This window comes from Pempheris klunzingeri, chromosome 6, assembly GCF_042242105.1.
Source record: "Pempheris klunzingeri isolate RE-2024b chromosome 6, fPemKlu1.hap1, whole genome shotgun sequence".
In the NCBI taxonomy this organism is placed as follows: Eukaryota; Metazoa; Chordata; class Actinopteri; order Acropomatiformes; family Pempheridae; genus Pempheris; species Pempheris klunzingeri.
In genome coordinates this window covers 14,382,514-14,403,256 of record NC_092017.1, presented here as the reverse complement: position 1 = coordinate 14,403,256, position 20,743 = coordinate 14,382,514, and the positions used below count along the sequence as shown (strand labels likewise).

The 20,743-nt window shown below is 42.4% G+C and overlaps 1 protein-coding gene across 1 annotated transcript; it reads right to left on the bottom strand.

Moving 5' to 3' along the window:
* Positions 1-4,045: 4,045 nt before the first annotated feature.
* lhx4 (LIM homeobox 4) lies at positions 4,046-12,375 on the bottom strand. Its single transcript, XM_070832759.1, has 6 exons — positions 12,297-12,375; positions 8,609-8,780; positions 6,869-7,071; positions 6,154-6,308; positions 5,263-5,434; positions 4,046-4,434 (listed from the first exon to the last, which is right to left on the bottom strand). The coding sequence occupies exons 1-6, from the start codon at positions 12,373-12,375 to the stop codon at positions 4,046-4,048; spliced, it is 1,170 nt and encodes a 389-aa protein (XP_070688860.1).
* Between the last annotated feature and the right edge of the window lie 8,368 nt (positions 12,376-20,743).

Here is a 20,743-nt window from a genome sequence, read left to right as displayed (position 1 = left end):
AAGGCTGAGCTGCCACACACACAAACACACACACACACACACACACACACACACACACACACACACACTGAGGTCATGTCCTCCATATTTAGGAGTTTTAATGATGTGAGCAGGAGTTCTCATTCTACAAACACACCTTTTTTTATTCTTTGTGTATTTTATGCCATTTATTAGAATGCCAACAGTACAAAGATGGCAGGAAATGAGGGGTGGAGATTATTGACATGCTGCCTCCAGCTGGATCCGACCACTGACATATATGGTCCATCCTACACTCCTCTGCCACCACTTTTCAAGGCTGATACAGATACTTTTAGTCCTGCTACATGTGTCAGTTGGTCCACCACTTTGGTCCTGGATGGACCGCCATGAAATGTGGTGCAGATACTCATGTCCTCCTCAGGAGGATTGGTACTCAACTTTGATGATCCCTCAAATTTCCACCTAGTGCCATCATCTGGTCAAAATTTCAATGTGTCAAATATTTTGGTTAATGATTGAAAATCTGGAAAACACATTCAGCCCGACAAATGTTAGCATGCTAACACGCTAAACTACAATGTTAAACGATGTCTGCCAACATCTGTATGCTAGCATTATGATTGTTAGCATGTTAGCATTTAGCTCATTTAGCACATTAAGCTCTGTGGGTACAGCCTCACAGCTGGCTTAGTCTTGTTTAGGCTCCATATTATCTAAATGTACTTGTTTTTAAATCAAAAACAAATATCAGAATTTAAAGCACTCCTTGAACCAGAAAAACAAAAACGTAGGAGCGGGGATCAGCCTTTACACCATCAATCAAAGAGATAAAAATTACAGAAAACATGTTTGGTTGCTGGTTGAAAAAATTTCCCCTGGAGTGTATGGTTATGTTAGTGAAATGTGACTGAGAAATCCTGGCTACAGCCCTGCTTATAGTTTACTTACCAGCCTGACATATTGACATGCAAGCTAACTGGCTGCATATGGGCCATATTCCCTCTTTGTCTGGCCACAAAGCATATTTCACCATATTTCACAAAGCACTCTACAATTAGTTAACAGCAGAGGGATTAAGGATAGATTTGCCAGTGCAGCGCTGCAATCTGCTGCTGTGTCTCTTTGGCACTGAGAGGATCAGTGAATCCAGCAAGGCATCTGTTTCTGCACTTGTTTTATTTTCTCCCTTTCTTCTCTCTCTTCATGTATCTTTCTTGTCACCCCCACCCCGAGAGCGAGAGGGGAAAGCAGCATCAATCACTGTTAACCGACTGACCACTGTCTGTTGGTGGTACTAAATGGATCTCCACAATTGAATAGAGGCCTAAGTGTGTGGTAAATGCTCTCAATGGGTAAATGAATTTGCGGGTTAACTCGCTCTAAGAGCGTTTCGATAAGGCAAAATAATAAAAACACCTACAGCAGATATTTTTCTTTTGATATATTGAAAACAAAGTTCAGCTGAAAATCTTAACTCTCACATTCATCACTGCAGGCCCAGTCTATTAAAGAGAAAAGCACTCGTGGGTAACCCAAAGACAATTCAGCTTTATTTTCCTCATATAGATTTGACTGTACACGGTTCATACCATTACACAGAAGGCATAAATGAATAAATTCAGTGCTCTCTTTTACATCTTTTTCAAAGACACATGGCAATAATAAATAGCGCTCATGAAACAAGACGATCAACACGTTTTCAAACTGTACAAAATTTACAGCAATTAAGATGCAAACGTCTGAGGCAACACAGACTCAACAAAACTGTAGTGGTAATGTGTTTTTGGGTATGATTTTAACTAAACACTTTTTTTATCACCCGCAAATTACACTGTAAATATTTATAATACATATGAGGCACCAATGGAAACACTTACTGGGAATCTACTGGGACATAGAAATGTATTATACTGTAACTATGTCTCTAATTACCTGGTACATATTAAATAATTACAGGATACAAACAGGAGTCCAACAAGCTTAGCCTGTACGATCTTTTACAGCATCTTGGTCATGAAAAACTAATGTTTTGCTCCCCACCAACAACAAAAATGTACACTACACTTCATTTTTTACATTTTTTCAAAAGTATGTTATAATTTTAAAATAAATGATGCCACAACTATTTCCACTTAAATATCAATACTTTTACCCCATTTTCAATTTTTTCTAGCTTGTTATCTAGTAATGTTACTGTACTCCATAATTATTAAATAGATACACAGTAACTAAAATATTGTCTAATTTAAGTAATATAATCTTTCCCCTTATCCTTTTACCTCGTACTTACATATTAATCCCAGTATAGTTGCACAGTAAGTATTTCATTGATACCATGTATTTACTAGATAATTATGCTGCAATTTGCGGGCTGTAGTGTAGCTAAAGTGTTACCTGGTTTTCTTAACAGTGTCAATTCTGTTTATTGATTTGGCAATTTTTTGCGAAAAGGTGACCACATAGATGAAATGTGATTTCTTTTCTTCAATTGACAAAACAGAAAAAAGAAGTAAGGATGCGTTTTTTTAAGCAAACCCTCCGTCGGATCAAAATAACCACCGGTCTGACGTGCTCAACAGGTCAAATCAAACTATAAGTTATAAGACAGTCTCAGGAGAAACTGTGGGACTTTCAGTGAATCTGTGTCAGTTGTCGTGGGGGCTTTGAGATGCAGCTGATGTGGCCTTAACTGTAGAAACGTGTGAGCCCAGCAGTCACTGAGGCTACAGCAGAGTGTGAGCCCTGACAGTGGGGGAGCTCTGTGGTAATCCCTCTGACATGGAGGACAGGCAGGGGGAGAACAGACTGATCACACATCTGGGGTCAGTAAGTAGGTTGATAGCAGGCGAAGCTGGAGCTCTGCTGGGCTGAGTAGATTACCAAGAGAAGCCTGGATCAGACCGAGGAAACAGAGGAGCCATCACAAAGCCTGTTCCTGTTAATACTCGTTGGTGTTTTGAATGTCAAATTAATGTATTTGACCATGTAATTTGCTCAATAATATCTGCAAAGGAATCTGCATGCCTTACAGATGGATACCTCCTTTTCTTACATTTGTGTATTCAAAAAAAATTGAATGAATAAATTAGATGTGTGATATATTACTAGAATGGTCAGAGCTGAATTTGTCCAAACCCTAAACGTCTTGACTGTCCTCTAGCACACAAGCTCTGATGCCTGGTGAGTCCTGAAACAGATAATTTAATACTGACAGATGTCCGCTCTCAGACAGCTTTTCCACAGACAAAAACAAGTCAAGCACCTATAAATATAGAAGAGAGACCTGCTGTGTAGCAAACGGTGTTCGCCCTCACTCAAAAAGAGGAGTTTCTACAGACGGACGGACGGACGGACAGACAGACCAACGGCCATCTACTTCCTAATAACTTGTAAGCTTCAGCAATACGTTAAAAAACATCAGCATGGTTCAAAATTCACACTTGTGCCACTGTTCTTGTAAATTTCTCTCCCAATGAAACACTGTGTTTTTGCCTTGTGCATATGTCTCTCCTCTTTTTCCCTCCTCCTCCCCCTGCATTCCTGTCCACAAGAGTAGAAAAAGAAGAGGAGAGTAAAGTGCATCGCCAATCTAAAGGCTGTCATATGGCCAGACAGCAGTCCTACTCATTATCTATCAGAAGCATGCAGGTGCCTCCTGGGTCTCATAGGGACTTGGATCTCGATTGTAGATCCTGGTGTTGTAGCTGTTAGACGGGGGTGGTTTATTTTCGGGGGACCTCCCCTGTGAGCAAAAATCCACCGACTTATTCGAAATCCAGTCTCATTTTCAGAGTGAAAGAACAAAATAAAGTCAGGTGATAACAAAAAGTGTATGATACAGTGTTGAGATTGAACATTCAGTGGTGTGGAGGTGTTCTTCACTGCTTTTATCCGGACTGCACATCTCGACCCGTTTGCTGCCTCACCGTTACGCTGAGGGACAGAGAGTCACACTTCTTCTCTTCCTTCTCTTCTTCACCCAAAATCACAAAACATACAAGTCTTGGAGGGTGATAGAAAGAAATGTCGTATCCCCACAGCGATCTTCTGCCGTGTTCGACACTCAAAACTGGGAATGGTCCATCTCGTCCAGCCATGAGGCGGGGCTGGTGGGGAAGTCGGGGTATCCTGTACTGCTGCCCGTGGAGAGGTCTGAGGTCGGGCCCCCTGCCATGGCCCTCAGAGCCTGTCCCACGCCGCCCGGCCCGCCCTGCACCACCAGACTGTCCATGTTGAAGCCCAGGTTGTTGAGGAGAGGGGTGTGACCGGGCAGAGAGGTGATGGAGGACGGCGACTGGGGGAGACCGTAGGGGCTTCCAGCTCGTATGTCGTGGTAGGGTTGTCCCGCTGCGTCCACAGAGAAGCCACCGTTCAGCACCGCGCTGTTGGTCACATCCCCGACACTCCCATAAAGCCCGTTGGTGTGGCCCAGATCTGACAGGACCTGGTCATCTGTGGAGAACACACCGCCACTTAGCATGAGGGGCGTAAAAACTTTGACACATCAACAGCGCTGTCAGCTGCAGGAGCATTATATAGTTGTTATATTCCAATACAGTTAAGTGCTTTTATGAGTGAGATTTATTGTGGCAACATTATGTGGATTTCACAAAGGCACAGAAAGTGGACTGCTGGGCCACTGAAGTCTCTGATACACACTTGAGTTTTGCTGGTGAGAAATGATGCGGCTTACGTTCCTTGTCTAACAAACGAGGTCTGTATGTGTGCAATTACTGCAGCACGAAATATTTGTTTCCATCTCAATCCCTCCCCCGGGTGGCTTCAATAACAACAAAGCCCCAGAGCACTCGCTCTCTAATTGACTAAAAGCCTCACATGCTTTATAGAGTTTCTGTCACCATGTTTTCATTTCTCATAAAAACGGCCTTCTTTTTAAAAGTGGCTTGAAGACTTTTATGACTACCCAAAACGGGGTTTACGGACGTTAAATAACATAGGGATGTCTAAAATGTCGTTTGCATCCCACTAAGGACCCTCTCTGTTTTCCAATAAGCTCCATCATGGCGACAAACGGAGGCAGGAGGATGCGTCAGCGGCCACGGGGAGATGTGAGGGGAATGTGAAATGAGAACGCAAGAAAACAAATGAAATGCCACAAAGACACATTCAATCGCTGCTGCACTCAGAACCGTGTCATTTAGCAGCTTGTAGGCTCCCTTAATCCCATTAGCACGACAGCATGACTGACAGTTCCCTTTCAGGAATCTGTCTCTTAAGCAATAATAGATATGTACTCTGCTGAAGTGATACAGTGCGTACCTCTGAAGCTCAGTTCACTGTCACTGAGTCCTGCGTCGTCGGCCGAGCTCTCCTTCTCCACTTTGGTTCCTCCTCGGTTGCGTTTCACACTTTTATAAAACTGAGTCCAGCGATGTCGACCTGCATCTTTCTTCAGACGCTTTTCCTTTGCTCGTCGGTTTTGGAACCACACCTGACAGAAATAATGATAATTAGCATTCATAGATTATAATGATTTATTTTGTAATTTAATTCAATTCATAAAGAAATTCCATCTAATAATCATATTCATAAATCATTTGAGTTTTTAAAAAAACTTTTTTAGTTTAATCTGACTTTTGACCAACTTCATCTGAATTAACTTAGTGATTCTTGTCATGATGAACCAATAAAAACAGCAATGTTCAAAATGCTGTTGCAAAAAGATTCACAGCTGAATATTAAAACAACAGAAAAAGCGAGAAAATCATTATAAGAAATGTTGAAACAGAGCACAGAGTCATGAGAAGTCCATATAGGTCTTTTTTAACAGTGAAATAGAATCACAGAAAAGAATGTATGATTCATGTATGTGTCTATATATAGATAGATATTTATATTGGTATGTTTTAAGTGGTGTTTGTATTGTATATTCTAAATGAAATACAAACATTTCAGCTCTTCAGGAAGGTTGTTCCAAAGTCTGAAGGCCCTGATGATAAAGGCCTGAATGCTTGTTTTATATTTGTGATAAGGTTTGATTATTAAAAACGGTGGCTGGTTTAAAAATGTTCAGATAAGGATGATTTATAATGTTGTCTTTTTGCTGTGTTGTGACACCGAGCTGTTTTACATGTTGGAGGCAACAGAGGAGTGTTTGCAGGAACATGAACTCCTGCAGTCGTCTGAATAAGAAAAGACAAAACCCTCTACCTGCACTACTCTCATGTCGAGCCCCGTCTCCGAGGACAGCTGCTCTCTGACGTGGCGTGCCGGCTTCGGCGAGTTTTTGTAGGCACTTTTGAGGGTCTCTAGCTGCTTGGCCGTGATGGTGGTCCTTGGTCGCTTGGTCCCCGCCTCTGAATCATCTGGAGACATCATTACAAGTGTGAGTGACTTCTCCTTACATTTGCCGCTTTGCCTTAACAGGCAGTGCCCCTCTGCCTTTGCTCGAAGCATTATGTGTGTTAGATTAAGTGAATGATCATGTATGGAAGTGTATTATTGTCCTTGTGCATCTGTCCCACTCCCACAGCAGAGGACATAAATCTACCCAGTCAGAGTGCCAGAGGAACGGAGTTATTGGAGCCACACCATATAAGAGCATTGCTTCACTTTACATAATCAATCAGAGATGCAAGGAAATCTCAGAAGAGAGCAGGGAGACAGACAGCATCCACACCCAGACGACAAACAACATAGATCCACAGTCAGCAGTCATTACACAGTGCACAAAGCTCGATCTGTCACATCCTCTGCTGTGACTCTGATGAAGTCAAGCCAGAGCGACTCAACACTCAACCACAAAGGTTGTGTCTGACTGTATGAATGCAAAATCACCCACAGTCACTTTTAACTACAGTTTCAATCCGTGTTTTTCTTTTAGGTTGATTGGATTTTAGTAGCAGCTAACATTTTGCAGACCTACCATTTTGTTTTGCTGTCTCATAATCCACCTTGCACACCAGCCTCCCATCCTCCATGAGGTAAAACTCGTCCCCGGTGGCCAGCTGTCGGCTGCACATGATGCAGGCAAAGCAGTGCAGGTGATACACAAAGTCCTGCGCCTTCCGCACAACCTGCGTCGGAGGGATCCCCTGTTGGCATGATGCACATTTTGTTCCAAAACGCCTGCAGGGAAACATGAAGAAGAGAGCTGCCGTTAGGATACTTGATGCAAAACACCAGAAAGGTAAACTGACACCCCTCTCCTATTTATACCCACGTTACAGTCTGATGGAGATAGTGGGACCAAGTGAGATTAAAATTTCACATGCTAGACAGCTATTTCTTCAACTGCAGCCAAGAATGATGGCACGCTGTCTGTATTACTAGAAGCTCCAGCTGTTGTAGAGCGAAAAATCAGCACTGGAATGCATTTCTGTTAACGACAGACCTGTCCGCAGGCTGATGGATGGAGAGGATCAATGCACTGTGTGTGAGTGTGTGTGTGTGTGTGTGTGTATGTTTGCATGTTTATGTGTTTGCAGATGAAGTACTGAGAGCTGAGTAGGAGGAGGAGGAGGAGGAAGAGGAAGAGGGGGGAAAAGAGGAGGAGGAGGGGTGCTCACAGTAAACACACCCTGAGGAGAACCAATAAAACACTGAGTCAGGAGAGGCTTTAAATCACACAACCAACCCGCAGGAATAAAAAGAGCAAGGTGAAGCCTCCAAATCACTGCTGGGAAGCACACACTGCTGAACCTGTGTGTCTATGTCTGTCTGTCTGTCTGTCTGTCTGTCTGTCTGTCTGTCTGTCTGTGTCTGTGTGTGTGTGTGTGTGTGTGTGTGTGTGTGTGTTGCTCTCCAGTCATACGTGTCCCTCGCCACAGTTTGGACATGCAACCGTCCCCCTGCCGTCCCCTGGGTGGGCTAACACAGTTAGCTCTCAGTGAGGCTGCAGCGAGCTCTATAGATCCCATTCAAGCTCTGAGCATTAAAACCTTTCAAACATGATTTAGTAAAAAGCCCCGATCTGCTGATCCTGTTTTTGATAAAAGTCAAACTCAATTTTCCTCTGTAGTGCCTCCTCAGAAATCCAATGGAAAGAAAGAAAGAAATAGTATGTGAATCATGGTGTCTCATGGTTTGTGAATTGTGGGAATTGTGAATATTACTTTATGAGCACTATCAGGAAATGTGTTAATTCTGAAATAATTAATAATCATCAAATATAGTCCAGCATGGCACCTTGAGCTAAACATTGACATCCATCCATTCATCCAACACAAAATCATATTAATGGCTGAAAAATATAACTACTACTAACAACAACAATAACAACAACATAATAATAATAATAATAATAATAATAATAATAATAATTATCGTGAAATTTACCCAGATAATTAATAATTATATATATATTATTATAATAATAATTATTGGCCAAAAGATTATCAATTTACCAGCTTTTTAAAAAAAAAATGAAACCACACTGTAAAAATTTGAGACTAATTGATCATAATTGATGATAATAATACAGAATGACTAATGACAGAATGAAAAGTCAGCTGTGAAATATTCTGCACAGTGAAATAAAATGGGGAAACCACTGGATTTATGCTAATGTGCTATTAGCAACTCAGATCACAGGTAAGTGAGCACCTAAAGCTGCTGGAGAGTTTTTAAAGCGGTATGAAACAGAGAGGAGAGGATGCACACTGACTTGAAGAAATCCTCCTTGCAGTAGACGCTTCCTGCCCGGGAGAAACATTTGTCCGCCAGCGGAGTCTGACAGTCGGCGCACTTGAGGCACTTGGAGTGCCAGTGTCTGTCCAGCACCTTCAGGATGAACTTGTCCAGGATGTGCTGGCTGCAGCCGGCACACTGAGGGATCTCTGCACAGGTGAAGGGTGCACAGGTGAGCTTACATACCAAGGTTACACACAGAAACACATGTCAGTCCGCAGGTCAGATTATTTCATCTAAATTAAACCTTCACTGCTCAGCGAATATATTTAGATTATGAATGCCATTGCGTTATATTTGAATATATTGGATCCTAGTGTAGAAATGTTTTTTTTATTATTATTAATCAAACTAGTCTTTCAAATGTCTGACTAACCCTGTGATATATTTTATCTTATTTTCATATTTATTCCATTTTGTCTTGATGCTTTCATATATTTAATCCTTTTAAATTACGTAATGAATTTGATTTTTTTTTCCCTTTTCATATTTTATTGTCTCAGTAAAAACACACGACGCCATGTTTAAAACAAACACTTGTTTCAACATGTTAGTGAGCTGCAGCGCGCTGCTTTTACAGGATACTTTTGACACTCGTATTGATTTTTCTTAATTTTGTTGACCAGTCTCAGATCCTGTGAGGCCTGATCTTCTCTCTGGACAGTTTGTATCAGGTGAGGCATCAGACCACATGTGCACACAGACTCAGAGCTGGATTCATCCATCCGAGTGCTTAACATGACCAAACACTGCAGCGGCGATCAGATCCACCACAGCAAGCTGCAGATTCCAAAAAAAGTGGAATTAAATTATTGAGTGACAGAGAAAGTCACGTGTTTTATTTTTTTAACAAAACGCACATTTCCTCAAAAAGCTTTTGAGTTTTGATAAACAACCAAATTCCACATTTTTGTCTGTTTATATAAAACTTACACCAGATTGGTTGTACAGAAGCTGGTTTATTCTATAGAAACTGATTTTTTTTTTTTTATCAGAATCACACGCATCTTTCTTATTATATTTAACAGCGTGATTGATGCTGTGAAAAAGGTCTCGTCTCATCATCTAAATCCAACATTTACGATTACTTTTGCCCCTTTGATGTTCTCCAATTATTCTGTAAATAGCTGCAATTTCACTACATCTTCTTTCGCGCTTCTCTTAGTCAAACACCCACATGATATCCGATAATGAAAAATCAATACAGACACCAGAAAACACAAGTGCAAACACACACACACACACACACACACACACACACACACACAGACAGGAGCTGCGGCAGTCCAGAGAAAACATGTCGGCCGTGAAATGATTTCATAATAACCGCCTAAAACTCCAGATGCTTTATGTTTAGTCTGATCACAGTTTGAGGAAAACAAAGCAGGTTATGCAACATGGAGGTCAGAGCAGCCTGCACACAGCCTGGACACTTCTTCAATCTTTTTAAAACGCATTAACCCTTCAAATGTAGGCCACATTTAATAATTGTCTGCTTATTTTTTATCATCATTATTTTGCATTTAACTGATTTTGATTGTAAACACTACGTTATAATTCGTTTAAACGCACCAATTGGCTCAGTTAAAATAGATAAGATGTGATCATTATTATGTGAAAGCGTCAAAATGCGGAGCAGCATTCCTGCACAGATGGACGCAGCCAGGATTATAGGTTGGTCTGGTTTTGTTTCACCTCAGCAGAGGGTGAATCCGTGCGGGGAGGACAGCAGAAATGATTTATTTATTTTAAGGATTGCTGCTGGATCTGCGGCTCGGCTTTTTTAAAACTGAGGAGGCGTCTTAAATATCCGGAGATAAGTGGTGGGTGGATGAAGCTGAGTGAGGAGAAGTGGTGCTGAAAGGAAAGCAGCACGATCTTGGCAACGACACAGCAGCGTCCAGCCCCAGTGTGTGTGTGTGTGTGTGTGTGTGTGTGTGTGAGAGAGAGAGAGAGAGAGAGAGAGAGAGAGAGAGAGAGGGAGAGAGAGAGAGAGGACCTGGTGTGTTCAGGAGGGCTTCATATCTTGGTATCTGTTGCCGCCACCCTCCTCTCTTCACTATTTTCAGTCTCATCACCTCCGTCCTTTCACACCGGAAGTGAACACACATTTTGCTTTAACATGTTTTTTTTTTTTTTTATAATATAAGAAAAAGTGCAGCCTGGCAGCCTCTCAGACCCTCAGCTGTCAAATGATTTGTGGTAATTAAACGTGAAGTAAACACTTTATATCCCAGACTAATAGCCTGCAGGTTAAGGTTTGGGTGTAATTGCCCTGAGTCAGCAGAGCACTCTGTGATATATATATTTATATATATACATATATTAAAAAAGACTATTTAGATCAGTTCTCTGTTGCTTTTATTCCTGGAATAATCCAGGTTTAAATCCAGGATGAATTCTGGCGCTGCAGGGGGCTGAGTGGCAGGATCTTTATCCAATCTTTTAATCTGCCTCGATTTATAAAATTAAAGAGCATAAGCCGCCCTCAGATAGTCTCTTTAACTTTTGTCTGGTTTGAATAATTTGCTGAACGGGCTCATTTACTGTTTTACTATTTCACCTGCATTTGTGTTTGCACTAAACAGGCGACAGCGATGTGCTCCAAAGAGAATAAACCTACTTTATATTAAACCTGTATTATTAGTTTGTATTTTAATGCCTGTTTGATTTTACTCTGAATATTTAGAGCCGCAACAAGCAGCAAAACGCTTTAAAATCGCTGTTTTGAGACCAAGGAGCAGTCTAGTAATTATCTAACTGTATTATCCCATTTTTTCGTGGATTATTTTTCGTTGTGGAGCCTATTAGACTCGGTCCATCTGCACATTTTACTAACTCGTCTATAAATAATTAGGTCAGAGCAGAGATGTGTCCCATTGCACTTCTGTCTTCATTGCACGATCAGATTATGAAGGGCCAGATGTACAGAGGAACAGATGTAAGGTAACTCTCGCCTTTGATGCTTTAAGGTGCAAAATGCACTGAGATGCTGTAAAATAGCTGGTAAATATTTGGTCCTATCCTCCATAAATAACGGTAGAATGCTGCTTATTTAGATCATAACAGTGGAACATAAAAACACAAATATATATGATATGTGGGATATTTAGGCCTCGCTTCAGACACGGAAAATAAAGTGTAACAGGCCTTTTATTTGACCCAGTAATGAGTGTCAGTCAAATCCAGGGTGTATTTGTCTGATGGGTGATGACAACTGCGTCTGATCTCTTGACCAGCAGGCGAGTTTACAAATTAACAGCTGCCTGATGCTCACTGTGAGCGCAGCCTGACGGGGGATGCGGCAAAGTTTTAAGCCAAACTGGGGAAATTAAATACTGTTGCTTTAAATAACAGGAATTATCTCTTCCCCCCCTCTCCGGATGGGATGAATAACCAAAGTGCCATCCTTTGCACTATGAGGTGTTGCGTCTTTATGCTCGTTGAAATACAAGCAGCATGACACATCAGTGGCCTGTACGTGACAGTCTAAGACCGAGAGCTCCAGCCTCCTCTCCTCCTCCTCCTCCTCCTCCTCCTCGGCCGACTTACAGTAACTAACCCCCTCTCCCCTCACAGCGGAACCCTGCAGCACAGGTTGCGCTCGCCAACCTGTTTCCAGACTGATAATCGACACAAAAAGGAGGGTAAATAAAATGTCTTACGTTGCAGTGGCACTCCGAGAATCTCCGGTAAACTCTTCACAGGACTCTCTGTCGGTAGGACCGCCGCACTTTGCATCATTGTGATCCAAACCGGGAGACAAACGCACGCACATACACCCGCAGCACGGTGGGCGCACTCCCCCGTCCTGCGCTGTGGAGGGAAAAAAAAGTCTGATGGTGCTGATGTTGAGGCCTCTCTCCTCTCTGCAGGCTGAGCTCCCTCGCCGTCCCGTCAAGCCTCTATCCCTGTTACGTCTCTATTCCCCGCGATGATGCCCGTGCCGTGCCGTGCCGAGCTGTTTTGGAGTGAATCAGACAGGCTGCTCGGTCCATTCAGCGCTGCAGGGGCGGCGGGGCCTGACGTCACCACGACAGAGGCTCACCGTGGGGCCAATGGGAGCGCAGGAAGAGGAGGCCCCCGGGGCGGAAAGCATCCTCCATAGGTGTACAGGCGAGGAGGAGACGGAAGGCAGAGGAGGAGAGGCGGCTAGCACGGGATATGAAAATGTCTCCGGAGAGGCGGGACCTTGTTCCTGTGGAGACCATAAATAGCTCACTGCAGTGGCTCCCGGAGGGGCCCCGGGCCAGCAGGGCTCCTCCTGGGGAGGGGGGCTCCCTCCCATGCAGCCAGGACAGCGACATTTCACTCTTATTTCAGGAAGTAACAATAACACTATTTATACAGAAAGAGTGAGAGTTGTGCTTGTAGATTTCACTGCTGCTCACTCAGACAGTGTGTGTGTGTGTGTGTGTGTGTGTGTGTGTGTGTGTGTGTGTGTTTGTAGGCCCTAATATCTCTTCAGCATACACCAGATACCAAAATCACAGTTGAACAGATAATCCGCAGGTGGGATGATGATACACTGAACACATTCACCGGATTAAACACGTTTTTCCAGAATAAACATCAATGCTGAGACAGATGTGAGGCTGAGAATATAAAAGGTGTTTGTACAGACGAGCTGCCAGCTTCAAATAAAACTAATAATATTCCCCCAAAAGTATGGATTTCATATTCCCATCATTCCCATAAAAAAACAGCCCTCTTGTCTGAGTCGTCACCTCCAGCTGTGGGAACTAAAGTGAAACCACGCCACGGACGTGATGTTATTGGACACGTGTGCGGGTCAGATCCACAGCACGTTCACCTGTGTGGGCGGTGCAGCCTCAGTGACAGCTGGGATTAGGAGTCTGGGCGCAGTCCTCCCGACACTGTTCATTTCAAACCCCATCGTCTGAGATCACTCTGCCGGAGAAGAAATTCCCCCCGGAGGGCTGCTAGTTCAACCTAGATGAACTCAATCTTCGCTTCCAATTTACCTCAAGCGTGGAAAGAAAAGCACACAGGGCTGCTTTCCCGCAGGTCCGCATCCAAACCAGCGCAGGTTGTTTCCACCAACAGTGTGCAGTGCCCCAGGTCAGCTCACAACCACATCTGCCCTCACACACATCTGGATACAAGTTAACTACAGCAGCAGGACCACTGGATTTATTTTCAACAAGAAATCAGGCTTCAGGTAGTTTGGTTTAGTCTGTTGGCCCATAACTTAATGTCACTGGTTGTTCAGCACTTTAAATATTGTAAGTCTGATTACTATTGTGTCTGTTCAAATATACTGCATAATAATAGGCTAATAATTCCACTACTACTAGTAATAATAATAATAATAATAATAATAATAATAATAAACAGATGCTCTAGATGTAAAGACATAAACCTTGTCTGTGTGGAAATAACATTCCCACCATATTAAAGCCTGTTGAAAAAAACTATATAATTTAATTGGTAAAGAACAACATGGCGCGTGCAGAAGGTGTGTACATAACCAACCAAAAATGTGTGTGTGTGATGGGTTGGAAACGGATATTCTGCTTTCTAAAATAATAAATGAGATTTTCCGTGTGTCCAATTCCAACAGACAAAGCATCGCCACATTACGCTGATCTTCTCCCGTATATCCCACCTCCAACACGGACTGTTTATTCTATTGTCGCGCACCGTTTATATACTGAAGAGACCCACAATCCCATAAGCCGCTCGTCTGTGTGGGTAATGTTTCAAATGTAATTTAGTAAAATGAAAACGCACATCAAGCTGATTAAAAAAGGAGGCTGAGATATTACAGGAATTTTATCCAACCGATTCAGTGCTGCAGTCTCAGTGCCAGGTGTCCCATCCATCCATCCATCCATCCATCCATCCATGGCGTGCATGTGTGGCAAGGGAATCATCTGGTCTTACTTTATTTTCATTATACACTTTTCCCCTCAAGATCATTCAATTTATTCAACTATTCAATTACTCTGATTGTTGGTATCGAGACCCTTTAGCTGCCCTGGAAAACAATGCAGATAAAAATGCTCTTAACCTGTCAGCAAAGGGCAACACAATTAGAATAATTGACGGATGCAAAATGCAGAGAGAAAAAAGATGTGAGCGCGCACATCTGGTTCAGTGGGACACTAAAATGATGTGGTGCGTCTTTGAGTCTTTAAGTGAGATGGCAAAAAGACAACAAACACAAAAAAAAAAAAACCGAGGGAATCACAAACTGAATCACAAAAACAATCCCACACATTAGGCGGTTTCATGAAATATCTAAAAGCTGGAATAATAAGAGAGGCCATAACAATGTTAATATTTCTAATATTGACAGAAACATTTAGCATTCAAGCAGGAGAAGAAAGCGCGCGTGATAATGACAATAGTGCATTTTTCTGAGGGGGCTGATCTGGCCGATCCTTGTCCACGTGAAGGTGCTACTGTAAGAAAATAAAAGCTGCAGATGAAGCAGCTCTCGGGTAATAATTCAAGCTGAGGGCGACTCCTTTGCCACCGCCGTTGACCCAACTACCTCTAATTAGATCTAATATTTCAGTGGACGAGTTCGGTGACATCTGCGATTCACAGATCCATCTCACATGAGCGGAAACACAGAAACATCCATCTCTACGAGCAGTGGAGCAGAGCACAGGTGTGTGTGTGTGTGTGTGTGTGTGTGAGTGTGTGTGTGTGAGTGTGTGTGTCCCTGTCACATATAACTCACCGCTGCAGGCCTCCTTCATCATGGGCCAAATCATCAAATATTCAATGGATTTAATTCATTATTTTAATGTGCAAATATAATGTGCAAATGCAGGATTTATGCATCCATCGTCTGAACATTATTTCCAGTTTTACCCGCACAGATTTGACAATGAAATATCAAATGAGCACCAAAGTAAAAGCACCTCACAACGCTGCAGGAGTGACGCTAATAACACGTTCATTCTGCAAACCAGCACTGATGGTTCTTTACAACTGCTGTGGTCAGTAAAAACAAAACGCAGTGTGTGAGAACGGTTCCTCTGTGCAGACCTACCTAACCACCTGATTGTGAGGCAGTCCTTCTCCTCTTCCTCCTCCTCCTCCTCTTCTCCTCCATGCCCCAGATTTTTTTTTTTGTCAGCAGGATGAGACGAAGCTCGCAGAGAAGCAGCAGCAGTCAGTCCACACTCTCTCCGGCATCCACCGACAAAACAACATTAGGTAGAAGCGGCACCGTGTCCCTGAGCATTTGGTCCGAAAGCAGGAGAGGAGCAGAGAGAGAGAAAGCGAGGGGCAAACCTTCGGAGAGAGCACGGAGGAGAAAATTAAATTGCACTTGGGGGGCAAATTCTATTAGGGAATAGTTATTGTCTCCTGACAGCTCCTGTCCATTTGGGTAATTAGTAGAAGAGATTGGTTGAACAAACGAAATCTATTCCCGTCAGAAATGATATTTTCCAATTCCCTGATTGAACCTGACCCTGTCCCGCTGAGACGAGGCGGTTATAGGCTCATTTTGACGCAAATAACAAGTGCAAGAGTCCAGCAGAGCCCGACTGAACAGACACTTGATTGAGGTTTTAAATAAATTACCGGAGAGAGGTGTTTTATTATGACCAGAACACACCGGGGAGGCTTATAAAGGCTGCACTTTTGGAAAACATTACACTGTAGGATTGTATTGCTAAATTATTATTAAACCAGAGTGGACGGAACAATAAAATCATTAATTTCTGCACGAAAATGTGTTCATTTTGGCAGAGAGTTTGAAATACTGTGGGCTGCATCAGACTGCAGACACCAAAGGTGCACTGACAAACTCTGGAGGTATTTTTTGTAGGAATCTCTCTGGGCAGCAAAGTTCAGGTATATTATCCAGTTTAATCCAAGGTGTTCCCCTACCTGCAGGCTGCCCCCCAGTGCATGCTGGGATGGACTCAGACCCCCATGGCCTTCATGAGATAAGCCTGGGAAGCACATGAGTGAATTCTTTTAAATCCTGGAGCCAAAACTTTGCATGGAGGAGTATTGATGGTGATTGGTTCCTTTGAGAGGGGGCATCAGTTTAAATGTCAGGGTGCCTTTTGATCTGAGTTGTGTCTGAATGTGATGAATGTGCATCATAATCTACGGCCACAGAAAGATGTCTGTAAGGAGACAGTGTGCCTAAAAGAAACTGTAATTTCTGGAGTGTAGCCTTGATAATTCACTTTGCGTTCCAGCCTTCGGAGGATGTGCAGCACATCTCAATTAAAACTGACCTGCCATCTAATTTTGTTTACCTTTATTAACTGCAATTAAAACATTGTATTCCTAAATCGTATGTTTTGCTATTTAAGATAAGATAAGGATTAAAGCCAGATGACCTGAAGCCCTTTTTCTAATTAACTGATGACATTAAGCAAAAATGTACTAAAGCCCTCTTCATTTGAGCTCTAGATTTTCCACTGAGAGTGAGGAGTGAACCTTCACACTTCAGCGACAGGAGCGTTGTCAGCTGAGTGAATTAAAACAATGTGAGTGACAAGTGTTGGATCTTCTCCAGCTTCATTACCTGCGCTTCCTGTAAGCTAACCCCCGGAGGAGGGGGGGCATAAAGAAGAGCAAGAAAAAGAACAGAACCGAAGGAGCAAAGGTCAGAGCCGTGTTGGAATTAAAATAGTGCAGTCGAGCATATTATCAAGGCCTAAAGGCAGCTGATAGAAGGACGTTATTGATTCCTCCTTCCTGTCCACACATCTGCACTCTCTGCTGGGCACAGATGAACTACGGGGACTTCCAGTTTGCCAAAATCAAAGATACTTCTTCTTCTTCAGTCATCCTGAAAACACAACATGTGATGATTGTGCAGGATCAGACAGATAAATACACTCTCACGCCTCCTCTCGGGGTCGTTTGAACACTCGCTGACTGATAGTGCAGTAAAGAGTCAGTCTCCTCCTGCTCCCTGCGGCGCAAACAGCATCCCAACACGCTGATGTTGAGACGAGATGTTTGGGAGATCAGCAGATGAGATCCACACACGGAAGGGGGAGGGACGGCAGCAGTAAAATGAGATGGCTCTGACCCTGCTTGACTCCGTCTTTTAAAAGGCCGAATGTTTAGATCTGAAAGGGGATCTGGCTTAGTTTGGATGTGATATATACCAATACCATATATTAACCTCTTTTTCATAATTTATTCACCCCCCCTCCCTCCCCTTCTCCCTCTGTCCACAGCAGGAAGCTTTATAGTATTATTAAAGTCAGAAAGAGAGATGACAGAAAAATGCATCAAGCCCCTCCTGCATTTTAATATCAATACCGAAGGGGTAATAAACATCGAGGCAGAGAGCATACAGGAGAGGAGCGACTATAAAACCCTACATTGTCTAATTTATGGAAGACAACAACAGGGCAGCAAGGTGAGGTTTTTACCCTTCAGTCTCTGCTTTCATAGCACAACAGTGTCTCAGAGCACAACATTTGTTTAGCAGAGAATGAATACAAAAAAAGTTTTGGAGGAAAGTAATTTGGCCTTTTGGGGCTATCGGCTCATATTATGTCTGGAGGACGGATGATAACCTTGACAGTTTGTCTGGCAACAGAAAGTTGATCTCTTCCTCTCATCACATGAGCTGATGTAGATGTTGAGATTTTGTCTTGTGTTTCAACACTTTTTTTTTTTTTTAGCACTTTAGCAACTTCCTGTAGCATAAAAGTTGAGTTTCAAAGTTCATTCTTGGCCTTGGAAACAAGTTGATAAAAACATGTAATAAACATCTAAACATCTAATAAATGCACAAAATTCAACTCAAATAAGACAAAGACAGAAAACTGTAATTTTTTCTTATTACAGTGAAAACATGAGTGTGGAAACCTAACTAATGTCTGCACATGGGCTATAGGGGCCTTTAACTTCCTTTGCAGCAGAGATGGAGGAAGGACTCCGATCTTTTACTCAGTGGACAAACTCATACTCTGGTACAAGCAAAAGTAATTTATTTAAAATATTAGTTTAGTAAAAGTTCAAAAGTGTTAGCTTCAAACATAAAGTACCAAAGGTAAAAGTACTCAGAATCAGAACCATTTCAGAATAATACGTATTTCAGACTCTCACTGGATTATAATTATTCATACCTTCATGTTCGCACTTTAATATTGAAGCTGGTAAAGTGGGTGTTAATTTCAACCACTTACTATAGTTATATAGTATATTTATCATAATACTTAATAATATAATGATTCATTTATAATAATACATTGTGATTTATTCGTTAATCACATTGTGTATTAGTAATATAGATCTACAAAGTAACTGGTGCTTAAAACCTTAAAATTAAATGCAGTAAAAGTAATATTTGCCTCTCAAATGTAGTGGAGTTTATGCATAGAGGAGCATAAAATAGAAACACCTCAAAACTGCACCGAAGTACAGTACTTTTCACGTTTTACTGTTTCATTTATTTAAGAAAATCCTGGACCCAAAATAAACAATAACCTAGTGGTACCTTGACTACAATACTCCAGGAACATCCACCATTTTGTCAGACCAAGAAAATATTGGATAGATAGATAGATAGATAGATAGATAGATAGATAGATAGATAGATAGATAGATAGATAGATAGATAGATAGATAGACAGACAGACAGACAGACAGACAGACAGACAGACAGACAGACAGACAGACAGATAGACAGACAGAGAGAGAGAGAGAGAGAGAGAGAGAGAGAGAGAGAGAGATGTCCATCTTCAGAGACACTCAATTAAATTCCTTTGATTAAACTAATTCTGTGTCTTGATTCAGACAGATAAAAGCACCAACAGCCCTGAATGTGCCTTAATTCAGATTTGAAGCCTCTGTCCTCCGTGTGAACCGCTCACCTCCGCCTTGGCAAAGCTGCAGACAGATATTACATTGCTGCCAACTTCCTCATTAACCATCATTAGTCTGAACCAGCATAACACTGGGAGCTCACTGAGGCTCAAGGCACCTGATAAAGGGCTTCTGTAGAGTAAGCAGCACGCAGCATCGCCGACGCCAATCCTATAATAAACACAGGTAAACATTTAAACAGATTACCAGCTCAGATGTGTGGGAGAAAAGTACTTAAACCAAAAGACAAGTCGTGATTCAATTAAAAATAAATACATACAGCATGTACTTAACATTATTCTCAAGATCCCTGTCTTGCAAAGGCAAACAAAACAGCAGGCAGCGAGTACTTTACATGCCAGGTATAACAAAACAAATAGTTACTAAATGCATAAAAAAGTTTGAGAAGGGCACATTATTCCTCCTTTAGTTTGACAGTTCACCAAATAAAAAAAAGCCCCACCTGATATTAAAATTTGTCAGATGATTTATTGGATAGTGTTTGAAAAAGGAACAAATAACACACAGAAGCTTCCCTGTGACAAACTGTGCTTTTCTCAATCCATTCTGGTAATCATAATGTGTCATTGGGGGTCTAATTCAAAGTATCTGAGAGTTTGATTAAGTCACAGGACCACAGCTGCTCAGTCTTGATGCTCCTCTGCTTTAATGTGGGGCTATTAATCAGCCTATTGTGTGTATTTGCTCTGTGTGTGTGTGTGTGTGTGTGTTTGTGTGTGTGTGTGTGTTGTTAGAGGAATCGACTGCCTTGACTAATTCACCATCAAAACCTGTCATACTGCTGATGCTGAAAAGGTGGTTTGAATGGAGATGGAGAGGGTTTTTGGGTGAGATCAGTGTGTGTGTGTGTGTGTGTGTGTGTGTGTGTGTGTGTGTGTGTGTGTGACAGGTCGGGGGTGGAGGTGAGGGCCAAGAGTCAAGGGAATTCAAGGCAACGTTCCAGGAAACACAAAGCTCAAGATCAAGCATCGGTTGTCCTTCAGATGGGCTTGTTGTAATCCGGACGACATCAAACCCTCGTCCTCCATCCATTTATCCCCCCCCCCCACACACACACACAGCTCCGTCTTTCATCCACCTCACCTACAATCTCACCCATGTCACCCTCCCTGAGGGTCGGCTGCTGCCCGCCTCCCTGCGGCGCACACCTCCAAGTGTGTGAGGGAAGAAGCCCCACTAAAGCCGATTGCGTTTTAATAAAGTTTATTATCTGCAGGGAGCTAATCCCCGAGGGTAATCTCTCCCCTCTAGTCCTAAAGGA

What these genes read in the sequence shown, in the direction of transcription:
- lhx4 (XM_070832759.1), bottom strand. Translation starts at nt 12,375, where the DNA reads ATGATGCAAAGTGCGGCGGTCCTACCGACAGAGAGTCCTGTGAAGAGT. An exon ending in TGCAAGGAGGATTTCTTCAA is followed by an intron (nt 7,072 to 8,608) that starts GTCAGTGTGCAT and finishes GTTTCCCTGCAG; the next exon opens with GCGTTTTGGAACAAAATGTG. An exon ending in CAGTGAACTGAGCTTCAGAG is followed by an intron (nt 4,435 to 5,262) that starts GTACGCACTGTA and finishes TGTTCTCCACAG; the next exon opens with ATGACCAGGTCCTGTCAGAT.